The sequence below is a fragment of the Ursus arctos genome, unplaced genomic scaffold (genome assembly GCF_023065955.2).
Source record: "Ursus arctos isolate Adak ecotype North America unplaced genomic scaffold, UrsArc2.0 scaffold_3, whole genome shotgun sequence".
NCBI lineage: Eukaryota > Metazoa > Chordata > Mammalia > Carnivora > Ursidae > Ursus > Ursus arctos.
The window spans coordinates 87,532,409-87,558,053 of NW_026622985.1; the positions used below are offsets into that span (position 1 = coordinate 87,532,409).

Consider the following 25,645-nt stretch of genomic DNA (forward strand, 5'->3'; position numbering starts at 1 on the left):
ATCTACAAATCTAGCATTAGAACACAACAGAGAATTCAAAAATTGACTTAAGAATACAAAAGATGGATTATTCAATAAAAATATATGAGTGCAAATGGTTAGCCATTTAGATATGACAAAGCTAGACCTGTACTATGTTTCTTATATTCAATTAAACCCAGACAGATCCAACATTTAAATAGTAAGTATAAAACCAAATTAACCCAATAGAAAGGAGAAGGATACCAGAATATGGGGGTAAAAGGTAAGTTTGAAACCACTGAAAAAAGACAGCAGTAAAAACATTAATAAATCTAAATAGATACCTGCTTAGAGAATAATGTCTAATTAAGGGAAACTTATGAACAACATGAAACAAAAACACAGACGCACATAATTTGGACAATGAGACTGGGGCAGATCAGAATTTACATCTTCAAGGTCCTTGTATTGTTCAGACAGCAAATAAGGATACTAAACAACATAGATATTGTGGGTACACGTTTTCAATATTTAAGGGCTACCTCTATAATAAAGAAGGGAATGCACAAATTCCAAGCTAGTAGAAAGCAGCACAGGGGGGAGAAAAGCAAACTGAATCACTCTAATAAAAGGTAGGAAAGGAGAAAATGAAAGACACGGTTAAGAGGAAATATTAAATAAAATGGTAGAAGTTAAGTCCAAATATGTGCATAATCACAATAGATATAAATGGATCAAAGTCATTACTAAAAGATACAGAATACCAGACTGAGTGAAAAAAAAAAATAAAGATCAGCTATATATTTACAAAAGTTACTTTTCAAGCAAAGCAACACAGAAAAGTTAAAAGTGAAGTCTGGAAAAAAGACACATCAGGAAAAAAAGCTAACTTAAGCTAGTTTTGATATATTAATATGAGAGAAAATAAAATTTAAGGCCCAAACCAGTATAAAATAACAACATAATAAGGTTAATCCATGAGACTAAGCCAATCGTATGTTAGGAAGAAACAAGATATTTTCAAAATATATGAAGTGAACCGTCAGGACTATAAGGAGAAAGGAATAAAGCCATCATCTTATTGGAAAACTGTTACTCAGCCGGGCAAAATCCGGCCCAATTAACAATATACAACAAAATGCGTATACTCAGTGAGAACACGCGCTCTTTTCAAGCACACATGGGACAACAATGAAAAGCCACTATGCAGAGAACAACAGAGAAATCTCCAGTATTCCAAATAATTGATAATATCCTCTGACCAAAATGCAATTAAATTAGAAACAAAGAATAAAAAAGAGCATTAACAGATAACTCACTGGTTAAAGAGAAACTCAGAGCAGTTACAAAATAGACATAAAAATAAAATTCCTCTGTAACAAAACTTGCTAAATGCAGCTAAATACTTCATTAAAAATCAAAAAGACTGACCATGAATGAGCTAAGTATTGAACTCAAGAAGCTAGAAAAACATAAAAAGCTATAGGAGAAAACAAAGAGTAGAAATTAACCAGACTACCAAAAAAAATCAATAAAGAGAACAACAACAACAAAAAAAATCCTTGTTCTTTGAAGTTAATACGCAAACCTCTAGTAAGAGGACCAAGAAAAAAGAGAAAGGCACAAATATACAGCATTAAAATGAAAGAGGGGACACATGAAGTAGATTTTCGAAACTTCTAAGAGAACACTGGGAACAATTTTATATCAATAAATTTGAAAACCTAGATGAGCTGGACCATTTTCTAAAATATATACACTACCAAAATCGCCTCAATCAAAAGTCTTAAACCAAAGTAGACTCTAACCTTTACATGAATTAAATCATAGTTTTAAAAACTCTTCCATGTAACACCCCATTATTATCCCCCACTGCTCCCCTCAAAATAAATATTAGGCATAAACGACTTTAGAGGCAAGTTGCAGCAAGCATTCCATAACCATATTCCAACCACAAGCAAGAGGCTAATTCTCTCTTACATAGAGTGTTGCTGAGTTGACGGGACAGGTGAGGAAGGTACCACTGGTACCTGTGTCCCCAGGTGGGTGGTGGACGCTGGTGTGAGAAATGATTTCAGACTGACCTTAAGGGTTCCTGGAACCATTAGGATGTAAATGCCAAGTTTTGTTTTAAGAAATCATTTAATGAGGTTTATAAGTTTGATATCACTTCCCATTTATATCATTTATATCATTTATAAGGCCAGTGCAAGAACATAAAATGATAAAACAATCTCTCAGCCATAAACAAAGACGCCAAGTCATGTGACTTGCTCTGCAAAATAGAGGTTATTATGCCCATTTCATGGATGAGGAAAGCGAAGGTAGGTAACTTGTTAGGGCCACCTGGCTCTCCACGGAGCCGGGTCTAGGCTGGGTCTACTCTGCTCTTTTCCCTCATCCCTCCAGGGCGAGGCTAGAGAGCGGAGGTCCCCTCCCCTCTACCCTTCCAGGACTGCCGGGATCTCTGGTGGGGGGAGAAGACCTCCCCGCCGGGAACTTACCAGGATGGGCTCCACGAGCTTCCCCTCCGGCATGACCGAGCGGTTCATCTTGGCGATGCACTGCAGGGTGGCGAGGGCAGCCTGAGTGTTCCCAGTGGAGACATTGAAACGAGCGGACTCGGGAATAAACTGGGCACAGAAGGAAAGAGCATCAGAGTTCAACTGCTGTGGACCCCGGGGCTTCCATGATGACTCTTATACAGTCACACATCCCGGTGCGTGTGCAAGCATAAAGCCACACAGTAGAGCAGGCGGCTTCGGCATTCCAAGTTGACCTAGAACAAATAGGGTCATGTCCCCCTTTTATAGTCCCAACTTGAGGACAGCGGGCCGATAGGGAGCCCAGCCTACTCGTTAAGGCAGGGAAAGGCTTACATCCATTTGGTGAACAGCTGCCCCACGGCCCCTGTACTGCCCTGTCACCCCAGCCTCGCCCCAGGAACCCTGCGATCTCCCACACGCAACAGGGCACAGCATGACTACAGCAGGGACCTCTCGCACCCACGAGGGGAAGAAACCCACTGATCCTTGAATGCCATACTCAGAAAACACTACAGGCTGGGGCGCCTGGCTGGCTCAGTCAGTTCAGCCACTGATGTCGGCTCAGGTCAAGATCTTGGGGTCCTGGGACCAGGCCCCACGTCAGGCTCCACCCTGAGCGGGGTCTGTTTGTCCCTCTCCCTCTGCCCCTCCCACCCGTTCATGCTTTCGTGCTCTCTCAAATAAATAAATAAATATAAATACATACATACATACATAACAAGACAGGCCTCCATGGAGGCTGGGACCTTGAGAATCACCCGGAACCACTCCCTGCCCTTTATGCCTCACAACCAATCGAGGCGGGCTGGTTCTTCCTCAGAAAAGCACCTCCCCCAGCAGCTCCCTGCTCCCCGTCCGTGGCCAGCAGGCAGCACAGATCCTCCTCGTCTCCCACCAGGAGGATTCTGACTGCTTTCCTGGCGTTTTCATGTTCCCTCCCACCCAGGCTCCATGCAGCCGTGAACCAGCTCCCCAGCACACAACCCCTTCCATGCCACCGGCGCCCCTTGCCTTGAAGGCCCTCGTCATCCGGACACAGGCCTGTCCTGGCGCCCCGCCTCCCACCAGCACCCTTCATTCCAGCCTACCTGCTCTCCCCCAGACATATTCTGCCTTTCACACCTTCATGACTGGACTGACCTATCGGCTCTGCCCAAATGCCCTTGAGCCACTCTCCGGCCCTCCCGATGCAGGCTCTCCGGCCCTCAAGGCCAAATTCAACAGCACCACCCCACTGGGACAAATCACTCTGTCCCCTGAGCACCCACAGAATGAAAGCTGTGCCAGCGCTTACCACATCCCGCTGGTACAATCACGTTTTGCATTCAGGTCTTTCTCACTGACCGGCTGGCACTCCTTGACGGCAAGAACTGAATCCTATGCGTGTTTTTAGCCTTGGAACCTAATGCGGAGCCTGGTATATGCTCCGTGTGAGTGTGATCGACCCACAGACAAGATCAAGATTCAAACTGATAATTTTAAAAAGCCATGCTAATGCATGTTGAACACTGTTCATGTTCCAGGCTCACGAAGAGAGTCTTAACGCGTCACCTTGTTCAATCCTCCCCGCGGGCCGAGCGGATACAACTTGCCCGCAGGGTGGGGCCAGGACAGTCCGTTTCCTTCTACACCAACCAAGGCAGGCAGGCTGCTCACGGGAGGCCCCGGGCCCACTAAGCCCCTGGGCCGTGGCACTTGCCGCTCTGTGTAGGATGTCAAGCAACAGTTCACTGCAGAGAAGACACCGACCAACGGGCTCGTCCGGAAAAAACATGGACAGGGCTCTGGGATCAGGATCGGGAGAAAGAACTGAAGGTAATGGAACTGTTTCATTCAAAGAAGGAAAGCTCTGATTGGGCTAGATTTCTGAACTCTTTGGAGGGATGTCATGCAGAAGATAGACCTTGGGATTTTCAGAGGGAAGTACGAAGACCGCAGGTAAATTCATAAGGAGGCACGGTCCCCCAGCTTTGGAAAGAACTCCCTAAGAACTAGGGCCGCCTGCGGGTGAACATACTGATGTCGTCTATAAAGTCTCGAGTCTGAAAGTGCCCAAAGCCGGGAGCGTTCTGGCCGTGACAGGGTGTGTGCTTGTGGTTGGGGTACGAAATAAATGCCCTGCGAGGACCCTTGTGAAATCTGAAATTCCTTGATTCCACAGTGTTAGGTAAGACACACACACACACACACACACACACACACACACACACCCCACATCCCAGTTCCGCTGAGCTGCCAGCCCCGTCTTTGAACAATGAGCATAATTCTGCTAGAACCTAAGGAAGAGGGTGATTCTGTGGGTTAGAGGGAGAGCAGAAGGACAAACCAGCTGGTCTGAACTGGCCTGAGAATGTGTACCAGGCACCCGACTCCAAGCACTAAAGGTTAGACAGGGGTCAGCCCAAATAGGGTGCAGCCGTCAGACGGAACTTCTAGCAATAAATGACCATAAGGCAGGCTAACGGAGCGGAGGGATGAAGCGGATTGAGACGGTCTTGAGTGAAGGAAAGAGGCTAACACTTGCAGGGCAAAAGGACCTCTGGGTCAGCTGGAGGGGAGGACCTGAGGGAGCCCGGTGAGCGTCCTCACCTTGAAGGCCAAGATGAGGATGATGCCGGGGATGGAGGCGATGCGGATAAGCCACCGCCACCCGATGGTGGGGATGACCACAGAGGCCAGGCCGATGATGAGCAGGGAGCCAGCCAGCCAGAAAACCTGGGGACAGAGCGGGAGGTTAAAATTCCTCCTATCCAGGCGCCCGGCTGCCTCTGTCGGTGGAGCGTGTGACTCTTGATCTTGGGGTCGTAAGTTCAAGCCCCATGCTGGGTATAGAAATTACTTGAAAATAAAATCTTTGCAATTTCTCCTATCAAGTGTGCTCAACCCTGCCTCTCTCGGAAGCATTTCGATATAAGAGGGTGAGGTGGAAGAGGGCCTTTAAGGAGCCCAGCTCTGGGTTCTACTCCCAGCACCACCTCCAGGACCTGGATGAATGGGGAACATCGCTTCTCTTCTCCGCGGCTCAGTTTGCTTGTCTATAAATGGCAGGCTCAGCTAGACAGGGGGGCAGTACTCTCACCAAAGTTTTAAAAATCAGAGGCATTGACATTTTCCCCCATTGAATAAATAATACATTTACTAGTTTGTAACTCAAAAGGCACACAGGAAAACACTGAAAATACTCTCTTCCTCTCCTACTTCCCTGCCATCCAGTTCTCTTTTAAGACGGAACCCCAATATTACCAATTTCTTGTGTCCTTCCAAAGCTATTCTAAGCATATACATGCTGATAAGGATATATCTCGTTCTCTTTTCTCACAAATGGTATCATAGTATATGTATTGCATTTTGTACTGAAGAGTGTATCTTGAAGATCATTTTATATCAACAAACAACATGGCAGCCCATTATGGCCAGGCCCCACGAGTTTGGGAACCAGAACTATTCCAAGTGTTAGCCTGAGCATTCTCACCCCACTGGAAGATGGAGAGTAGATGACAATGCCATTCCGCCTCACAGGATGGAGAGAAGACAATAGAACAAAAGACCCTTTGCAGGAGACTAATTAAGGGTTGACTAAGGGGTGACTATTTTATCACTAAAGAATTCAGTTACAAAAACCAAACGGCATTATTTCAGAAAGCGCTAAGGGCTATGAAAAAAGAGTAATGTCATGGGGAGTGATCAGGGATGCACTTTCTGAAGAGACAGCAAATTCAAAGACCAGCAGTAAGCCATTGTGAGGGACCAGATAGCAGGTGATGTGTCACTGACAAGAGTTTTAGTGGTGAAGTGGCCAAAAATTTCAAAACTGATAATTTAGCACAGATGTTAGACGTAAAAGTGACAGTGTTTCCCAATGGACACTGCAATTGGGGGCCCCTCAATAAGGGATGAATCAGCAGGACTTGGTGAAGGATTAAATGGGGGTGAGGGAAGGCACAGAAGGGGTCTGGGACGGCTCTTGAGTTTGTGGCCCAGATGACCGAGGGGACAATGTTTACTACTAGCTGAGAGTGGAAACGTGGAAATAAGACGTTTCAGGGGAAGATGAACAGATGAACTCCATCCATGTCATATTTGTGAAGCGATAGTCAAGTGACTCTCAAGTAGTCTATTGGCTACCGCATCTGAAACTCAAGGAGATGCTCTTGGTTGTAGATAAAGATATTCGGGTTTACAGATCCAGGTAACTAAAACCGTTGGAACTAATTAGATGACCCAAGGAGAGGAGGAAAATAAGACTAGCCAGGAGAAGACACAACCAGGAAGCATGCCAAGGAATGCGTGGCACGTGGAAGAGAAAATGTCCACAGATGAGCTTAGGCAGGACCACGCCCAAGAAACACTGTTAAGGATAAAATCCAAATGCTACGTATGAACAGTGTGTGCGTCTATCTTCACAAAAATCAGAAGAAAACTGGGAGAAATGGAAGAGTTAGCAGGCAGTGTCTGTTGGGTTCTTTGTCATTTTTTGTTGCCTACATTGCGTATTAGAAAAATGTAAAATAAATCTTAAAATATTCTCCTACTGCTTTAATGCCAAATAGATGTTTCAGTGAGAAGAGCCTTCTCTTTCCTGGTCCCCTGATTTGGATAATGATGGCATCAGAGATGGTACAAGGACGCCTCGATTGATCAACATAGCTTCTAACACGAAACTTCTCCTCAGCGGCCAGTGGGGCCTGGGGCAGGCTTGGGAACATCGTAATCTCCTCACCTGGGTAAATGCCTCAGCTGGACAAGGCACCTAGGGCATGTCCCCACAGGCAGGAGCCAGTTATGGCCTTGCAGATACTAGTAACCCGGGAGGGGAGATGGGCTGCCCTAAAAAAGGTTAGGAACTGTGTCCCCCTACTGAAGACTCACAGGGAAGAGAAAGTCCATCCCACATGCATTCCTGGGCTTCCATCATTCCACGGACACCAGTCATTGGAATGTTTCCTGGAAGGGGCTACTATATTCTAAATGTGACTATTGGGTGACAAAAGTCCTGGCTGAGGGAACCTTGAAATGGGACCTCTGGCATCCAGCCTTCCCAGTGCTCTTTAGTTAACACCAAGAAATAGGCAGTGTGCTCATCCAACAATCAACCAGCCAAAAGCAAAACCGTGTGCATCATACCCTCTAGGATAGAATTCCTATTTTATCTTACCTGAGACAACGGGAGCATGTAGCCTCGATATTTTGTAGGCAAAAATTCAGTCTTTATGATTAGCCTTAAACAGGAAGGGAGGGGGAACAGAATAATTTCATTTTTATCAAAGCAAATAACTTAGAAAAAATCATAACTTTTCTTGTCACAGAGCTAAAGAATGAAAAACATAGACTTCATCATTGTGAAATACAGATATACCGCTCTCAGCCCCCAGTTCCTGCTAATCTTTGGGCTTTGACTCCAGTCTCTGACATAGAACACCTAGAATCCTTGGAATTCCCTCTCCGAAGGAGCATCATTTGTTCTAATGAGGTGGCTCTTGGTGAGCTCCTGGTTGGGGCCTGGTCTTAAAAGACCAAGCCATGATTAGAATCTTGGAACATCCAGCCCTGTCCCCCACCCCCTGGAGAGAGGAGAGGGGTTGGCAAATGAGTCGATGCCTACATGCCTCATGCCTCCATGGTGGGGCCTCCCTAAAGATCGCTAACGCACAAGGTTTGGCGAGCTTCCAGGCTGGCGAACACATCTATGTGCCGGGAGGGCGATGTGGCACAAACTCCACGGGACAGAAGCTCCTGCTCTCAGGACCCTTCCAGACCTTGTCCTGTGTCCATCTCTTCACCTGGCCATTCATCTGTCTCCTCTAAAATATCCTTTGTATTGCATCTGCAGTAGTAAGTAGACTCCTGGCCTGGGTTCTGGGAGCTGCTCTGGCAATTTATTGAGCCCTTGGAGGGATCTGTGGCAACTTCCAATTTGTAGCAAGTCAGACAGAAGGTGTGGATAACCTGGGGACCTCCTGCTTGTGATTGGTGTCTGAGGGGGGGTGAGAGCCTCGTGGGACTGAGCCCTAAACCTGCGGGGTCTAAGCAAACTCCATTTAGGGTCAGAATTGAACCAAACTGTAGAACACCCAGCTGGTGTTGGAGAATTGGCCGGTGTGTAAATAACCCACACACTTAGTGTCGGAAGTGAAGATTTGTCGGGGCGCCTGGGTGGCTCAGTCGCTCAGTCGGTTAAGCAACTGACTCTTGATTTTGGCTCAGGTCATGATCTCAGGGTCATGAGATCGAACCCCGCCTCGGGCTCCAAGTGGAGCCTGCTCCAGATTCTCCCTCTCCCTCTGCCCCTCCTCCCACCACCCCCTGCTTACGTGCACCTTCTCTCTCTTAAAAAAAAAAAAAAAAAAAGATTTGTCAGAAGTACTGAGTGCAAGCGTGTAAAGGAAAACAGAAGTTTTTCCTAAATAATTACGTTTTGCTGCATAATTCTGAACAGCTAATATCCTCATAAGAGAACAATAAGAAACTTGCAACGGCTTTTTTGTTTACATGTTTCTTCCCAGAGTTATTTTCAACCTTCTACCATTTAAGAAATATTTTCTTCCCCCCAAAATTGGCAAAATGTTGTTGCCAACCCTGATTCCCTTTCTAAAACATACTTGGAAAATTAAAATACACCTAAAAGGAAGTAAATACTTGGCCACAGCAAATGGTGACAGTCAAAGCATAGGTTTCTAATTAATTTTGTGAATAGACAAATATAATCATACTCCCTTCAGTTTTCTAATTGCTCTTCCCTGTTGCAATTTTTAACCAGGGTTTGGGCTTTCTTAACGTATTTATTGGGCTGATTCCCGAGGGATGTTGTAAATGTCAAGCTAACTTCTACTCCTGTAGGGCTCCGAAGCTCAGAGCAGGGCTTAATTTATGCCCCAGAGAGGTACAGTCTTTCTGCAACACATTAAGGTAATAATTGGGTGCTCTGATATCCTCTAATACATTCTAAGGGTAACCCGCTCCAAGGCTCCCAGGAGAGAGTAGCCTGAGGCGCTCTGTGAATTTAGGGGAGGCTTCCGAGTTGCTGAATGGTTAACAGAACACCTCTCCAGGCACAAGAAGACACCGCGCACTTATCCCAGGGCAGAGAAGGGCAAGCAGCCACCGTCTCTCTCAGTAGTCTCCCCCCGCTTTGCAAATGCACTTAGACACAATATTTAGTCACAGGGCAATGGCATTTTAACATAGTTACTCCTTGGGTGCCTGGGTGGCTCAGTCTGTTAAGTGTCTGCCTTCAGCTCAGGTCATGATCTCAGGGTCCTGGGATCGGGTCCTGCCTTGGGCTCCGTGCTCAGCGAGGAGTCTGCTTCTCCCTCTGCCTCTGCTTCTGCCCCTTCTCCTGCTCATGCTTGCTCTCTGTCTCTCTCTCTCTCTCAAAAATAAATAAAATCTTAAATAAAAAATAAAATGGTTACTCTTCAGGGTTAAAGGTGCTTCTGATCAAACTAAACTCTTCCAACAAATTCTCAAGCAACAAACAGACTGCATTACCTACCTCACACGGCACTTTTGCTTAGCATTTAGTCTAATAAAATAAAGATCAGCCTTAGGGACAAAAAAATTTAAATGCATTCAGTCCAGTGCACTCTGCTAGCCTCATCATCAAACATTATTTTGATGAGTAAATAACTCCTAGAGGAATTAGCAGCCCTCACTTCAAGAAAAATTAAAAATAAATAAATAAATAAAAAGCTAAAAAATAATTAGCACAATGAAGTCTTATACATTTACAACGTGTGGATGCTATCGGCCCAGGAACCACAGCGTATGTGTAAGAATGTGGGGGTGTGCACATCTCTCTCTGAAGCGTCCTCTACGTGAAGTCTTTACCCTTGTGCGTGGCCCGACACACCACAGCCCACCATTGTCCGCAGGAAGACAAACCAGATGTAGGACGGAGAGAAAGAGGTCAGCAAGGAGAAGTAGGCTCCCCACAGGAACGAGATGAGCAAAATCTGAAGCAACAAAAGGAGACTTGTTAATGGGACCTGCCTCAGTGGAAGAAATTAATGGAAGAAAATTAACTTCCGAAGGTGATTTTTAATTTCCTTCCAGATGTTTGTTTCTCTGAGGAGTTAATTCTACAGGGAGCTCACGGATCCCTCACGATCGTCAAATAACACCATCTATGCCATTGTATTGCCTGAAAGCCCAGACATTTCAAATTTAGACTGTTCCTCAAAACTGCCCGACTGCGTCCACCCTAACAGGTGACAGGAGCTGAAACTCGTAAATCTGGGAGCAAAAACCTGCCCTCGTGAGGAGCACAGGGAAGTATTGGAATGGGGATGAGGAGAAAATTTAAGGTATTTGCTTTTTCCGTAGTTATAAGAATAATAAAAATTCACAGTAGAGAATATGGAAGAAAAAGAGAAAAACAAAAATATTTAAATCTTGCTTGACTTCCCAACCCCCCCCCAAAAAGGGGAAACATATTTTTAATGGCTGCAAAAGATTCCAGTGGAAAGATGTACTGTAATGCAGGTAATATAATGCATAAACGCTTCCCCTGTGGTTGAATGCTGAGAGTGAGGTTACAGTTAGCTGTGACAATGTCCGTACAGAAATCTCTGTGGTTCTCTGATGATCTAATTGGGCTAGATTTCTGGAATGAAAATGATCGGACTAGAACAGGTATTCTCAAGGTTCTTGATTCATCCTACCAAACCGATGGTCAGAAAAACTATACCAATATGACGGGAAGGTGTCTGTGCCCTTGCAGCTTTCTCGAAAACAAGAAAAAATCCGTATGGATTTGATACCCAAAAAATCATACCTTCTAGTATTTTTCCTTTTGATTACTCCCACAATTGAATGTTTTTCAAGATATGTTGACCAGTTTTATTTTTTTGTAAAATGTCTTCTTGTGCTTTTTACATTTTTTTTGAGCTACTTGTGTTTTCAGATTCATTTATGAATGTCTATGATATTTACTTCGTGCACTTCGAAACATACAGCAAATTCTGTAATTATTTTCCTTTGGGACTTGTCCCCCTGGGCTTATGCTTAAAGAGGCCTTCCCTACCAGAAATCAAACACGGAAAAAAGAGAGAGAGAGAGAGAGAGACCTAGGCTTCTAATCAGAAGACATAGATTCAGATCTTACTGTTTAACCCTAGCAGGTACATGGCCTTGAGCAAGTGGCTGAGTTTCAAAGCTATAACCAAAGTTAACTTGCGTGAAGCTGCTTATGTTTCTATGTGTCAACTTCTACATTCTAATATTTTCTAACTGTGCACACGCATCAGTTCCATTCCCGGATGACAGGGGCCAGGTATGAGGACAGGTACCCCAGGAAAAGATGAGAAAGCGAGAAGACAAGCCCGGAATTCTGGCATGTGGTGTCAGAGAAGGAATTTCCGCCCATTCTATCCGGGTTATTGACAAAAGAAATGTCTGCTACAGAGAAGCAGGGGTGACATCAGCACAAAAGAAAATTCCAAATCATTCTTCAAGGCCAACCTACCTTCCAGCGGCCATATCTGTCAGCCAGGAGGCCAAAGAGGATGCTGAATACCATGTAGCCAAAAAACACCATCTGGAGGTGGAGTGAGAAAAAAATTATCCTGTAGGCAGGCTTTCTAGAATATATTGATTTGCTGCATTTCCCATTCATTCATCTTCATGAAAAGTCGACTGGAAATGTGCAAGGGGTAGAAGGTGAAGAACAGGTTTTCACAAAGCTCTCCTGTCTCTGGTCACCATATTCAGGGCTTCAGAGGCTGATGCTTCCCATCAGCTCATGCCACACCTGGAGATGCTGCCCCCAGGTGGAAATGGGTGGGAGGAACATGTGGTTGCTCTCCCTCTGATCCAAGATGATGGCCTTAGGGGCGCCTTCGGCTCAGGGCATGATCCCGGCGTTATGGGATCGAGCCCCACATCAGGCTCTTCCGCTATGAGCCTGCTTCTTCCTCTCCCACTCCCCCTGCTTGTGTTCCCTCTCTTGCTGGCTGTCTCTATCTCTGTCGAATAAATAAATAAAATCTTTAAAAAAAAAAGATGATGGCCCTGGCCTCATTCTGTTCAGATGTATAATTGTGCATTTCCATTTTAAGAATTAAAAACAAGCTCTATTCATTCATGACCTGCCTTATTCCACACACAAGTTGAGGCTTCTAGAAGCAATTTTCATTTATGTTTTTATAGGTAAACATAAACTTTAAATAAAGACCAAAACCAATCACCCATACAGAACCACTCTTCAAAACTAATATACATCTCTTTCTTTTCCATACTCGTTCTCATGATGGCTTATCCTACACTGATAAAATTCAAGAAACTGGGTATGATACCAGCATTTTAACTCAGTCTGAGCTGTGATCTGATGTCTATGCCTTTAGGCGACTTATTTTTCTTCTTTCAAGCAGTTCCAAGCTTCACTTGCTTTCCTTTCTAGTAAGATCTCTGACTGATTGACTCTAGGGTAATCAAAGGAAAGGTGTTAGCTTGCATTTCTAAGACTTTTTCAATAAGAGAACTGTTTCTCTCTGCTGCCTGCTTTACTTTCTCTTTTTTCCCCCCTTCCTTACTCTTCATAAGGAAAACTCAAACGCATTTCTTCCACAGGGAACTATAAAAAAAAAAAAAAAATCGTATCTGTTCTTGAACAACAAAGCCATGCTTTTTCTCTGCACTGTGCTTTCCAGGATAGAAGGGGAGGGGGAGAGAAGCCAATGCTTTCTAAATGCCAGTCTTGGGACAGACGCTGCCCTATCATGAAATCTAATCAGTCCTGAGAAAAACAGTGAAAATAAGGTCAATGTATACATTTTGAATAAACCTAAATTTATCGAATATTAAGGGCTCTTTTTATTCTAGAATCATTTTCTTTCTGATTGTTGATATGAATGTGCCCTCCTTTTTCTTTTTTTTTTGAAAGATGACGGCAGTCAGTGGCAAGATTTTTTACCTCTTTCTCGTCTTCTAACAGCCTTAATTATCAAATATACATATTTTTAATGTCAACCCTGTGTCAGCCGCTCAATTAAAAAAAAAATATCAGGGTGCCTGCATGGCTCAGTGGACTAAGGCGTCTGCCTTCAGCTCAGGTCATGATCCCAGGGTCCTGGGATCGAGTCCCGCATAAGGCTCCCTGCTCCATGGAGAGTCTGCTTCTCCCTCTGCCCCTCTACCCCAGGCCCCACTTGTCCTCTTTCTCTCAAGTGAATAAATAAAAATCTTAAAATAGAATTAAAAAATCATATCAGTTGGTGAATCTCAAAATTTGGGCACCTCTGAAATTAAGCAATTTCTATTATGGAATTATCAAACTCCCTCCAAGAAGGAAGAAGTAAACTAATTCTTTTTTTTTTTCTTTTTGACCAGACTTGAAAAAAAGGAAGTAATCACAGACTGCCCAGGGCAGGGAGGAAAGTGGCTCTTTGGATTTAAAGTACTTTTGTTGATTGAGATGTTACATTGGGTTAATAGACTTAATTGCACCTGGATTAAGTTTAATTAAAGGATTAATGAAGGTGAAGCAAATAGTCAAATAAGATCAAATTTAAAATTTACTCTGTTCTTGCCCATAAGATTTTTTTTTTCTTTCTCATTTTCTTCCCACTCAGTGTAAAGACAGGACTTTCCTAAGGCTGAGTTGTTTATTACCAAGTCTGTCTAGAACACAAACCTTGACCCAATGCCTGTGTGAACCCCAAAGCTTGTGAATGCTAACCCTCTTGGGGAAATCGCACAAAGGTGAAGACATAAACTTTCTCTCTCTCTCTCTCTCTCTCTCTCTCTCCCCCCCCCTTCCTTTGGAGGGTCTGCTTTTTCTGCAGGTACTTATTTTTAGCATAAAAATTACTCTTCTATTTCTGTTTTATGCACCACGTGAAGTTTTGTTTCTTCAGCACTAACTCTTAGTCACAAAATGTGACTGTAATTCATCCACAGTCCTCAAGGTTAACTGCTCGGGCCAGGTTGTCCTGAAGGTGGCAGGTGGCAGGTGGAGTTGGGGCTGAGGAATGGGGAGCCTGGGAGTTGGTCAAAATGTGGTCTCTTAGTTGAATCAGTCTGAGCCCCTCCTGTTGGCAAGGTCATTGAGGTCAGTGAGCCCAGGGCACAGTTGCCAAAGCCAGATGGGACTCACAGCCAGGATGAAGGACACTAAAGGACAGCAGCCAGCCAGGAATTCAGAGCAAGAAATGGGCACCCATGGGGTGACTTGAATTCCCTAGAGAAAAGTCTCCTGAGCCGTGAGCCACCTGACAAGGAAGTCATGTTACAGCTGACGTGAGGGAAACTTCTTAGATGACACCGAGAACAACACAACACAACCAATGAAATGTCAGTTGTAAATATAGAATGTGTACCATATAATACAGTTTCATGGCAGTGACAGATGCAAAATCCACAGCTGGATGGCCCAGCGTCCTCAGGGATAGAGACGTGCATAGCCACAAGCCAGCTGGGGTGTGGTGCAGTTATAATTACACGGAACGTTACAGCAGTCACTCCAAAGGACAGGATTGACAAGGAATGCCTTCCAGATGGCAACTGCATTTTATGTGGAGAAGAAAATGAAAAATGGCTGAGTCACTTAATTACAAGCCCAGGCAAGGTCTTTAGCTATTTTTATTTATACCCCTTCCCTCTTTTAAAGGTGTTAGAACTTTTTAAAAAAGGAACAAGTGCGACAAAATTATTAAAGAATTTTAAAGAGAGAAATAGATGTCAGGCAAGAAGCAGATTTGTACATTTGCTGCTGGGATTGAGAACGACACCGGGCTCCACATTTCCTGGCCTCCGAGACACGGAGAGAAACACAGCTGGGCGGATAATACACGTCACCTGAGAGGAGAACTCAGATCGGTTCCTTAGGTGAGGAGGAGGTTCCTGGTTCCCGGTTCCCAAACAGATGAGAATTCCCAGGTCAGGTTTGGTTAAGGCAGTGAGTGAGAGGCGGGGACACTTCTTCCCCTCTGCCCATAACCCCCAGAAGGGTAGGGGGCTGGGGAAAACTTCCAGCATTCTCCACGGCCAGTTTCAGACCACAACTCTCAGTCTCCTATAAAGCCTCACCGTCTTTCAAGGCCTCCGCCAACTGACTCTGCATCCTATACCCATCGGCACCTGTCTCCCGACACTCCCCTCTCCGTCCGTGAGGGGATTGGCACCTGTCTCATCGTAATTTCTCTACGTAGTCCTGCCTTCATGAACACCAGCTTCAATACCCAAGCCAATCAATTCTCCACTCCTCACCTCGTCTTTCTTTCATCTCCTTGGCTGATGTGACCTCTTAAATACTTCCAGAACACACTCCCTCCCCTCTATGCGCTCTGCCACTTTACCACGGCTAATGTATCTACCTTCCAACCTTATCTCCTCGGGGTGCTTGGAAAGCTGACCATGTCCCTCCTTAAAGCCCCTTAATGGCTCCCTGTCATCCACTGTGTAGCCTCCAACACTTTTCGGCATGAAGAGCCTCTTCTAAGATTTAAAAAAAAGATTTACCTGAGCTCCGCATGATAGGAAGTGTATTTGAATATCCATTTAATGAGAAATACATAATAACTATGAAGTCAATGATGTGTTTAGGTAAAATTGATCTTTGTTAGGTAAAAGAGTAATTTGGAAGAACTGTCATATAGACCCGTGTCAACTATATTTTACTTGGAGGGCTTGCACATGTTGACTGAAGTTGGGGTACAGGGGCCTAGAGTGATCTCCAGAATGGAGTCCATACACAGACTCCAAGATGTGTCTGATCTCCACCTCTCTGCAGCCTTGTCTCCCATTGTTCCCTCTTCCTGACTTTCTATTCAAGCAACATGGAGCTGCTTGTACTCCTGACAACAGACACACGTGCACACATGGGCTGCTGGCAATTCATGGGTACTTAATAAATACCTTTTGAAAGAATGCTGTAGAGTATCCTTAATTCCACTCTGTAGCAAAACTTGATGTGCCATTCATAAGGCTATTCATAACGCTCTTTGGGAAACGTTGAATGCATGCCACAATATTATTCTTGCGAGCATGATTTGGTGATTGCGTAAGTTGCTATGGTCCAAATAATTTGCAGTCTGACTCAAACCATAACTAATCCATGACTTAAGGGCTACTCTCTCTGATTTGCATTTGTCTCTTCTAGCCTCTTGCTAGGGGCTAGAAAATAAGCAGTTTAAGGTTGTGCTCCTTACAGGAAATGGTAGTTTGGGCCTGCAACTCCATGAGCTTTGGAAGCCAACACACCAAACAGTGAGGTAGACTTTGGCTCTTAGCCCTGTGGGATGGGGGATGGGGAGCAGAAGCCCTGGCTTTACAGCTGGTTCATTCAAAGCACCCGAAGCTGGCACTCACCGTGGTCACTAATGCCACCTGCCAATTCTCCAGCTGCCATTCACAGCGAATGACAGGAGACACGACTGCTATTAACATGATCTCCATGGCCTCGACAACCTTAAAGAAGGAGGGAAAACACCGAGTCTTAGTGCTGGTTTCTCATCAATTCTTTCCACGTGTGCCTGTCCGTCATCCTTCTAATTCTAACCTCCTCCTTCCCCTCCCCCATGGAGGGAGCACCTATAGTGAGCACTACTCAACACTGCTAAGTTGGGTAAAGACCATAGTAGCACGTTGGCTTTCGTGGATGTAATGTTTACGGTTCGAATGACTTGAGAGGACTCCCACAGACTTATGACCTATATTTATTTGCGATGTTGCTGATCCACGCACTTGCACTATAGCCCTATGAGGGTGTCGTGTGTGTGTGTATGCAGGGGAATCACTTAGGTAGTGGGTGACCCACGTCAACCTGGCTCTGTTGTTTCATACTCATCATTGTGAAGGTCTCAGGACCTTGCAAATGGATTTGTGAAAGAGTCTCTGATCTCAAGAAGTTGAGCTGGAAGGCAAGCTTCATGAAAGCTAGGGGAGAGTAAAGCAGCAAGTACAGAACAATGAGTTCACCAGCAGGGAAGAAGGTCTATTGGCAAACCTAGTGTAAGTTGTGCTAGTAAATATTTCTTCCAATAGGAAGTTTGAATATCATCCTCTGTCCGTATCTTGCAATCCATTGTAGGGTAAGTTTATCTCCCAGGGAAAGGAAGAAGTAGATGCTAGAAAAGAATTGATATTTGTGTGGATTATGTATTATAGTACTATCTGCGTATTTATAACTTGAAGGTCTGGGATGAAAAAAGTATAGCGGTGTTAGCTACTATAGGGGAATCGGAAAGATATCGTAAAGGTTTGTCTCTTTTTGGAAAGTACTTTAGTCATGTTTAGAGTTCAGATAGTTAGTATGTTTTAGCCCAAATAGTATAGTGAATAAGAGACGGCATGACAACCTCAGAAGGATATTTGATTTATTAAACATATCTCTCTCAGTAATATAAAGCAGTTGGATCAATATTAATCCGGACTCTACTCCTCCAAGCTGTCTTAAGAGCAAATAAGCCAATAAGGGATAAGACTCTGCCCCACTCTGATATAACAGCCTTAGGGGAGAGGGACCCAGAGGAGCAGCACGGTATATGAAGATCTTAGAAGACCTCAGAGAACACCAGGGTTCAGGATGCCTGGTCACAGACTGAGGCCGTGTTGCTGCTGTGATGTTATTACATATACCCTGGTCACATGGGGCCCTGAAACCCAGCTATTGCTCCTACTGCCTCTGACCAAGAACCTTAAGAGACCATGGCCAGGAGGAGCCATGCCCATCACTGTTAACACACTTATTCTGATGAGAAGATCCATCCAATGCAGCTCATCCTAAAACCAGGGAAGGGATTTGGTTACCACACCTAATTAAACAGTGTGTGTGTGTGTGTGTCCGTGTGTGTGTGTGTGTGTGTGTGCAGGGGGGAGGAAGCCTGGTAAATAGCGCTTTCTACCTGATGGGTTGGGAAGAACTGAAGCAGCTTATAAAACACTTAAAGAAGACCAGAAGCTATTTCACAGCAAAATCTAGTGTAAATGTGCAATAGACATACAATCTCCATGAACATGGATCTGGATATGGACATCATATCACCTATACAGAGGTGATACCTATCCTTTGGGAAGAGGGTACAATAGCACCATCTTTCTAATACAAATAATAACAATAAAGATACGCTCCCTTTGTATAGGTGATTTGATTGATTTGGGAAGGTAAAAGAAATTCTACATTTTCTTTTCACTTGCCAGAGGGCTATAATGGAAGAAAAGACAGGGCTCCCAACAGATTTGAAGGTAAAAGATGCAAAGAGTTTAACAGTGTGTAAGCTAAGGGGACCATGTAACAGAACCATACTGGAAACCAAATATGTAAAACAGAAGTGGAGATGTTCTGGTTGAAAGTAGAGGAAAGTTATGATAAAACCCTCCCCAGTCACACCCACTTGCACCTTGAAACATGGAATCTTAACATTTTGGAGCCTCGATGAGACATTATAGATGAAGAAATGTTCTAAATTGTATTGTTGGTTAATATAAAAGTAGGGCCAGAACATGCCTTGCCTTTCTCTCTGTTCCTGGACTGCCTCCTGAGAGCATAAGGCTTTGGAGCCCTGCATCAGAACTTGCCAAGTGCTCCCTCCAGCTCACATCACTCTGTTTCTTATACCATTTAGCTGAGGGCGAGGGTCAGGGCTCTCTACTATTTACTCACTAGTGTCCTCTTAGCTATCTTTATGTCCCACGTTAAACCATTGTCGTGTTGACCATTTCTCTCAGCTTATCACTATCATATTCCTAACATATTCTTACTGCACCTACGACAAAAGGAAGAAGCAGTAGTGGTCTCTTGGGACAGTCCCACTATTGGTCAAAGCCCTGGGGCTGAGCTGTCACTCTTCTTTTCTCAAAATAGCTGATGGTAAATAGCAAAACTTCATCAGTGCCTCCTAAAGATTCTGGAAATCTGTAATGACAACAGGTGTCCTGTATGACTCTTATACACAAAATATTTGAGGACCATGTGTATAATTTTACTTAGAGTGATAATGGTTTTCTCCTCTCTTCCCAGAGAAGGAAGAGATATAAACCATTTTTTAAATGAATATTGAATTCCCAGAACATAAAAACACAGATATTTATTTGCTCATAACCAAACACCTGCCAAAGGTAGATGAAAATTATTTTTGAATTAACCCCCTCACAGGGTTCCTGCTCCCTTTCACTCCCCTCCCTGAATGGACATCCCAGAGATGGAGGTCAGTGGAAGAAATGTGGAAGAACATTTCTAAGCATCCAATAATGAATTTGCTTTAGAGATTCAAATGATCTCCAAGGAGCACTCACCCCAGTGCTGCCCATGATCAGAAACAGGGCAATATGGAAACGTCCAAATCCGATAGTCTCCACGGCATCTTCCACGGTGAATGTCTTTGACTCTAACAAGGAAGGGCAGAGTGAGAGGAATAGCCTCTGTGGGAAGGGAATGTATGTGGATGATAGCTCATTAATAATGAGGAGGAAGGTGTTGGGAAACCAATTCATTATTATAAAAATCAGTAAATACGTGGGGAAATTAAGCCGCAGCTTGAGGGTCCAAAACTTCCATGATCATCTTACCTTTTGGCTGTGTCTCTGGGGTCTCCAGGCTCAGTTTCCGGAGGCTAATGATGGTGACCGGCTCTGTCTGCTTGGTCTCCATCTTCTAAATGGCCCCAGTTCCCCACACGGTTTCCCTGATGGAAGCGGGAGAGGGAAGAAGAAAAATATTTAATAGAGTGCACATTTTCCTTTGATCTTCACAGCAAATCTGTGAGCTCGGTATTCTAATTCATCACCATCTTACATATAAGGAACCTGAGACATGGAGCGGTCAAATGGCCAAATGAGATGATGGGGCCCCAGTGGCTAGTAATCAACCCTGAGTCAGGGGCCAGGTGAGATCTGGCCAATTTGGCCAATAGCATCCTCTAACTGGGAGTGAAGATGGCCTTTGCTACAGAGAAATAATCGCAGCAGCTGGCATTTTACATTGCTGTAGGTCTTGTGGTTTATAATGTGCTTTCTATGTAACATTTTCATTTCATTCTGACAGAAACCCAGGAGCACTTCTTTTTATTGGCTCCCTCCCCCTTCATGTATTTAGCTCAAAGAAGGATTCTTAACTCTTGAAGTCAAAAGAAAAATAAAACAAAGAAAGCTGAGTATGAATTTAGCGAAGTTTTTCCCAAATGACTTGAAGACATGGTCATTTAACTCTACATCCCTGGTGGGATAAATAGAAATCATAGCCTGTTCTCAGTAACTAGATTGTTAGTATCAACATTGGTATCATTATTTTGATACTAGTACATATTGTAGGATAAAGTGAGTAGTAATTACATTGATATGATTAAGAATCAAGCTTTTGGGTGTAAAAGAAAAAACATACAAAAATCAGAGAAGTTATATAAAAATCTTACAATCCTAACTTTGAATTGGAAATATCACTATGAATTCACTATGTATTTCATACACACATATCCTAATATTATCCACTGGATGAGTCTGGAAAAAATGACTAATGAGCCCTCCTAGAGCCCAGGTTGTTTTCTTTCCTATTTCCCATTAAAAGAAACACCGGTGCCTTAGATAAATGGCTAATTCTGGATCTGGGACAGGAAATGTAAATGGAGCCTGGAACGTCTTGTCATACCAGAAGCAAGGAAGATATCAAACACTCCTGGGGTTGTGACAAAAGATTACAAGACTCAACTTGAAAAGGCTCCCATCGGCCAAAGATGGGACCATTTAAGCATCGAGAAGAATAATGACGGCAAAGAACTGAAACACATCAAAGATATCAAAATCCATTGTTCATAGCAACACTGAAATGAAAATCTCACTGATCATCTTTGGAGAATACTAAGAAATCAATTCATTATTCTGAAAACTAGTGAATATCTTGTCTTTCTTGTACAAATTCTTTGTACTTCAGGGTAACCAAATAGTTGGTGAAAGACAATTGTTTTTTAATTTCTTCTAATACATGCAGGAAAAAAAGGATGAATGGGATTAAATTACCATGACTTTGCAACTCGATGAAATAATGGATCTAGGCGATGATTACCAATGGCTGATAAACTACAAGATGAAAGGCTGATGAAGAAATGGGTAAGAGATGGATAAGACTGATAACACCTGCAGCCATCAACAAATCTTAATACCACCAAAAGAGAGACAATCAGCTATCACGTGGTCCTGAGGAGCGGTACTAAGACAGGAGTATACGTTACCTGCGATGTATTCTCTTAAGAAGAAGTTCAAGCAGAGTCTGGTCCTCTAGCTCTCCCAATTTACACAGGAATGAAGAAGAAACTCATTAAACCGTACCATGTGGCTGCAATAAGAAAAAAAATCCAGAATGTGAGAAGTCGTATAAGATAAACGACCCAACTTCTTCAATGAATAAATGGCAAGGTGAAAAGAGGAAAGGGGAACTTACAGACTAAAGGCAAAGAGACAAATTTACCAAACAAATGAGTTGATCTTATTTGGATACTCACTCAAATAAACCAACGGTAAAACAACAACATCCAAAAGAATCAGATGAAAAAGAGAGGAGAGGAACGTCAGGGAAATGTGAACAAATGCATACCTTTGATGCTGTTAAGGAATTTCTGATGACATCATTAGGTGTGATAATGGTATTGTGGCTACTGCAGAAAAAAAGAATCCTTATAGAGTAGAGATACATACTAAAATATTTAGAAACGATATGATATGATGTCTGGGATTCATTTTGAATTAATTCAGTGGGAGGGTGTCTGGGTGGCTCAGTCGGTTAAGTGTCTGGCTCTTGATTTCGGCTCAGGTCGTGATCTCAGGGTCGTGGGTTCCAGCCCTGCATCCAGCTCTGCGCTCAGTGGGGAGTCTGCTGGAGATTCTTTCTTTCCCTCTCCCTCTGCTTCTCTTCCCACCAACTCCCTCAAATAAACAAATAAATAAATTTTGAAAACAATTCAACGGTAGTGTGGAATACGGTGCATAAGAAATAGATGGGCATATAGAAGAAAAAAGAATGGCCGTATGTTGAAAATTATTGAGGATGATAGGTGTATTTGGGATTCATTTTACCATCTGCTTTTGGAGATGTGTAATATTTTTCAAAATCAATAGTTCAAAAGATTTTAAAATAACTTTCCCAATGCCAGACCACTAGTAAACAGCAGAATCAGAACTCAGAGGCATTTTTTTCCCCAGAATGTAGAGATAGCCACAAACCAGTCTATAGCAGCATGTCAAGGTCATTAATGTTTGCTAAGGGCCAGCTCTGTATGTTGTATTGTGTGGGCTCTTGTGAAGACTTCGAAGGAAGGTCTGACATGTTCTCTGCCCTGAGAGTTTTTATTCTAGTTGGGGACATAAAAGACACACATCAAAACAACTATCCTGTAATCTTGATATTATTTGTTTTCTTAAAACACTGTCACAGAGACACAAATATTCCCAGATGAGAGATAGATCAGTAATACTCAGAAGTAAGTCCGTGAAATCCTCTTTCCCAAGGGAGAACATGAAAAGTGCAAAAAGCTGTTATTTTCCCAGAGTGGAAAAAGTAAAAAATAATTGGCCTCTCAGCCCATCTGAGAGCCTGAAAATCATGACGACAGACTTTTCCAGAACTACCACTCCCTTTCCAGACACTGTCCAAACACCCCTTGGAGAGGTGTTCTTTAGTAACTATTTTTAATGAAGTAGTTAGCAGAAAAATCCCCTTCTTTTGATTATAAAAAGGACTTCTGGACACATTAAAAATTGGCTATGACAGGGGCGCCTGGGTGGCTCAGTCACTTAAGCGTCTGACTCAATTTCTGCTCAGGTCATGATCTCAGGGTCATGAGACAGCCCCATGTCGGGCTCCATGCTCAGCTAGGAGTCTGCTGGAGATTCTCTGTCTCCCTCTCCCTCTGCCCTTCCCCCCATACATGCTCTTTCTCTCCCTAAAATAAATAAATAAATCTTTAAAAAAACTTGGCTATGACCGACCATCACATTTCTAGATGGGAAGATGAACCAGTAACGAATTTAACTTAATCGAAATTTGAAAACAAGACCATTCAGTGAGAATTAGATAATGGTGAGGATTGTACAACCTTGCACTAAAGTTGTACTAAAATTCACCATATTACATACTTTAAAATGGCAAATTTTATTGTATGCAAATGACATCCAAAATTATTTTTTTCTAAAAAGTAGTAATGCAAATTACAGCAGCAGACTTAACAACCGAAAGTTGATTCTGGTCGTTTAGAGGCTTAGAGAATAAAACCATTTAGTTGGGTGGGAAAGTAATTTTTAAAATCCCAGTAAATTCATTTTGAGTTCAGTTACAAATAAAATGCTCACCGATAAGCTCAATCCTCGATCTTTAATCAACACTTAATCTCTCCTATAGTCAAGTTTTACAACCTCTTATAGCAATCAAAACATGTTTTAAAATTTTAACAATCACCAAGGCTTATGTTTAGAGGAGTAATGAAACAACCTCCAGCCAGTCTCCCTTTTGTAGTGAGTGGCAAAAAAAGAAACCCAGGAAACCTGCCATTTACTATTGAGCAGAGCAAGTTTTAATTTGTATGTTTTAACCCAAATGGTAGTTCCATGGGTCATAAATATCCTACATTCCTCCTTCTCTTATCAGCAAAGAGAAGCTACTCATCACAGAGGGCCTGGCAGAAAGGATTGGGTCCGAGATAATTACTTCACAGCTTTCTTGAGTGCAAGCTGATCCCAGTAAGGGAGATTCACATTTGTGATTTCTGTTTTTTAAGTTTCTGTTTTTAAGTAATCTCTACACTCAGCATGGGGCTCTCATTTACAATCCTGAGATCAAGAGTCACTCTACCGACTGAGCCAGCAAGACGCCCCATATGATTTCACATTTTTCTTGACTGATACTATTTTATTTCTATAATATGAATGAAACTAAAATGTGGCGTGTTTTTAGGCAACCGATGAGATAAAGAAGAGAGAATTCCTTTTGGTCATGACACTGGACTTCAAAAAGTAAATATAATCTTCACATACAACGCTTGGTCCTACAGTGAGCAATATTTGTATGGTCGTTAAAAAATGCTTATTCACTTTCAGGTTTCACGTCAACATTTGAATAAAATACACAGACTTGATTGTCGTTTCAGAACTGAATGGAAATGTTAATACTCTCAACAATGAGTAAAATTATCCACGACAAGCAAGAGCTGGAAGTCGGGAAAGATGGAGGGATGGGCAGGCATCCCACCTGAAGGATCCACGTAAGAACTAGTGCTATGAAGGTACTATTTATAATCACAAAAATAACTAAGAGAGTAACTACAAATAAGAGCAAGAAAAAGAACAAGAACAATATAATAGCTTCTGTAAAATGGAAATCCGTACCCCACAACTGTACATTTTATATTTTACGTAGATACATGAGAATTCCATGACTGACCACCTACAAGGCAAAAGGAATGAGAGCTTGGGGTGTGGGTGAACAGTAATGAAAAATACATACATATATACATACACATAAGAGACAGGACGATATGCATGCCAGGTATTATGGTGCTATGTTGGAGACAGCTCCCACCAGCTTTTGAGGGCGGATTGCACACATCTCTTTCCACCTCTGTATTCAATAACAACACGTTGGTAATTTAAAACCAGCCCCGGTGGGAATAGTTACACCAGGGAAATCAGCAAACACTACAAATCAGGTACCATCCCCCCACCCCTGTTATTAAACACACCACACCTCAAAGCCCCTTTTCTTCCTTCCTTACCAGTGACTCTTGACCTCAAGAAGGAGGTGGTATGTGATGTGCAGAACAGAGGCAAAAAAGAAAAAAATTAAATTTCCTTACAACTTACAGGTCATTGACAAGTACTTGGGACAGGCAGGGTGACCTTCCTCAAGGAACTCAACTGCTACAATGTTAATACTTCTCTAGAGCACTGGGTATTACATAAGACTGATGAATCACTGAACTCTACCTCTGAAACTAATAATACATTATATGTCAATTTAAATTTAAAAAGTAAAATCTAAATAAAATAAAATCTAAAAACAACAACAACAACAACAACAACAACAACAAAAAATTACTTTGCTAGAGGCAAAACTAGTTGGACCTCCAGGATCCTACGTCTTCTTTAACATATAAAAATCCCTTTGGAAACTTCCTTTATCTCTACCCCCTCCACCCCACCCCACCCCCCACCAATATATATGT

General features: G+C 43.0%; 1 protein-coding gene across 2 annotated transcripts in view; it reads right to left on the reverse strand.

Moving 5' to 3' along the window:
* Nucleotides 1–21,750, reverse strand: part of SVOPL (SVOP like) — a 71,714-nt gene extending 49,964 nt beyond the window's left edge. Inside the window, exons 1-9 of one of the 2 annotated variants that reach the window (XM_026511692.4) lie at nucleotides 21,665–21,750; nucleotides 20,010–20,125; nucleotides 19,737–19,828; nucleotides 16,812–16,910; nucleotides 11,971–12,042; nucleotides 10,335–10,459; nucleotides 7,663–7,726; nucleotides 5,097–5,222; nucleotides 2,466–2,594 (exon numbers count right to left, since the gene is read on the reverse strand). In XM_026511692.4, coding sequence (XP_026367477.2) covers nucleotides 2,466–2,594; nucleotides 5,097–5,222; nucleotides 7,663–7,726; nucleotides 10,335–10,459; nucleotides 11,971–12,042; nucleotides 16,812–16,910; nucleotides 19,737–19,828; nucleotides 20,010–20,091 — 789 coding nt within the window. In that variant the 5' untranslated portion in view covers nucleotides 20,092–20,125; nucleotides 21,665–21,750. Of the gene's footprint in view, nucleotides 1–2,465; nucleotides 2,595–5,096; nucleotides 5,223–7,662; nucleotides 7,727–10,334; nucleotides 10,460–11,970; nucleotides 12,043–16,811; nucleotides 16,911–19,736; nucleotides 19,829–20,009; nucleotides 20,126–21,664 lie in introns of those variants that run through there. The other variant, XM_044388623.3, reaches the window with a different exon arrangement.
* Between the last annotated feature and the right edge of the window lie 3,895 nt (nucleotides 21,751–25,645).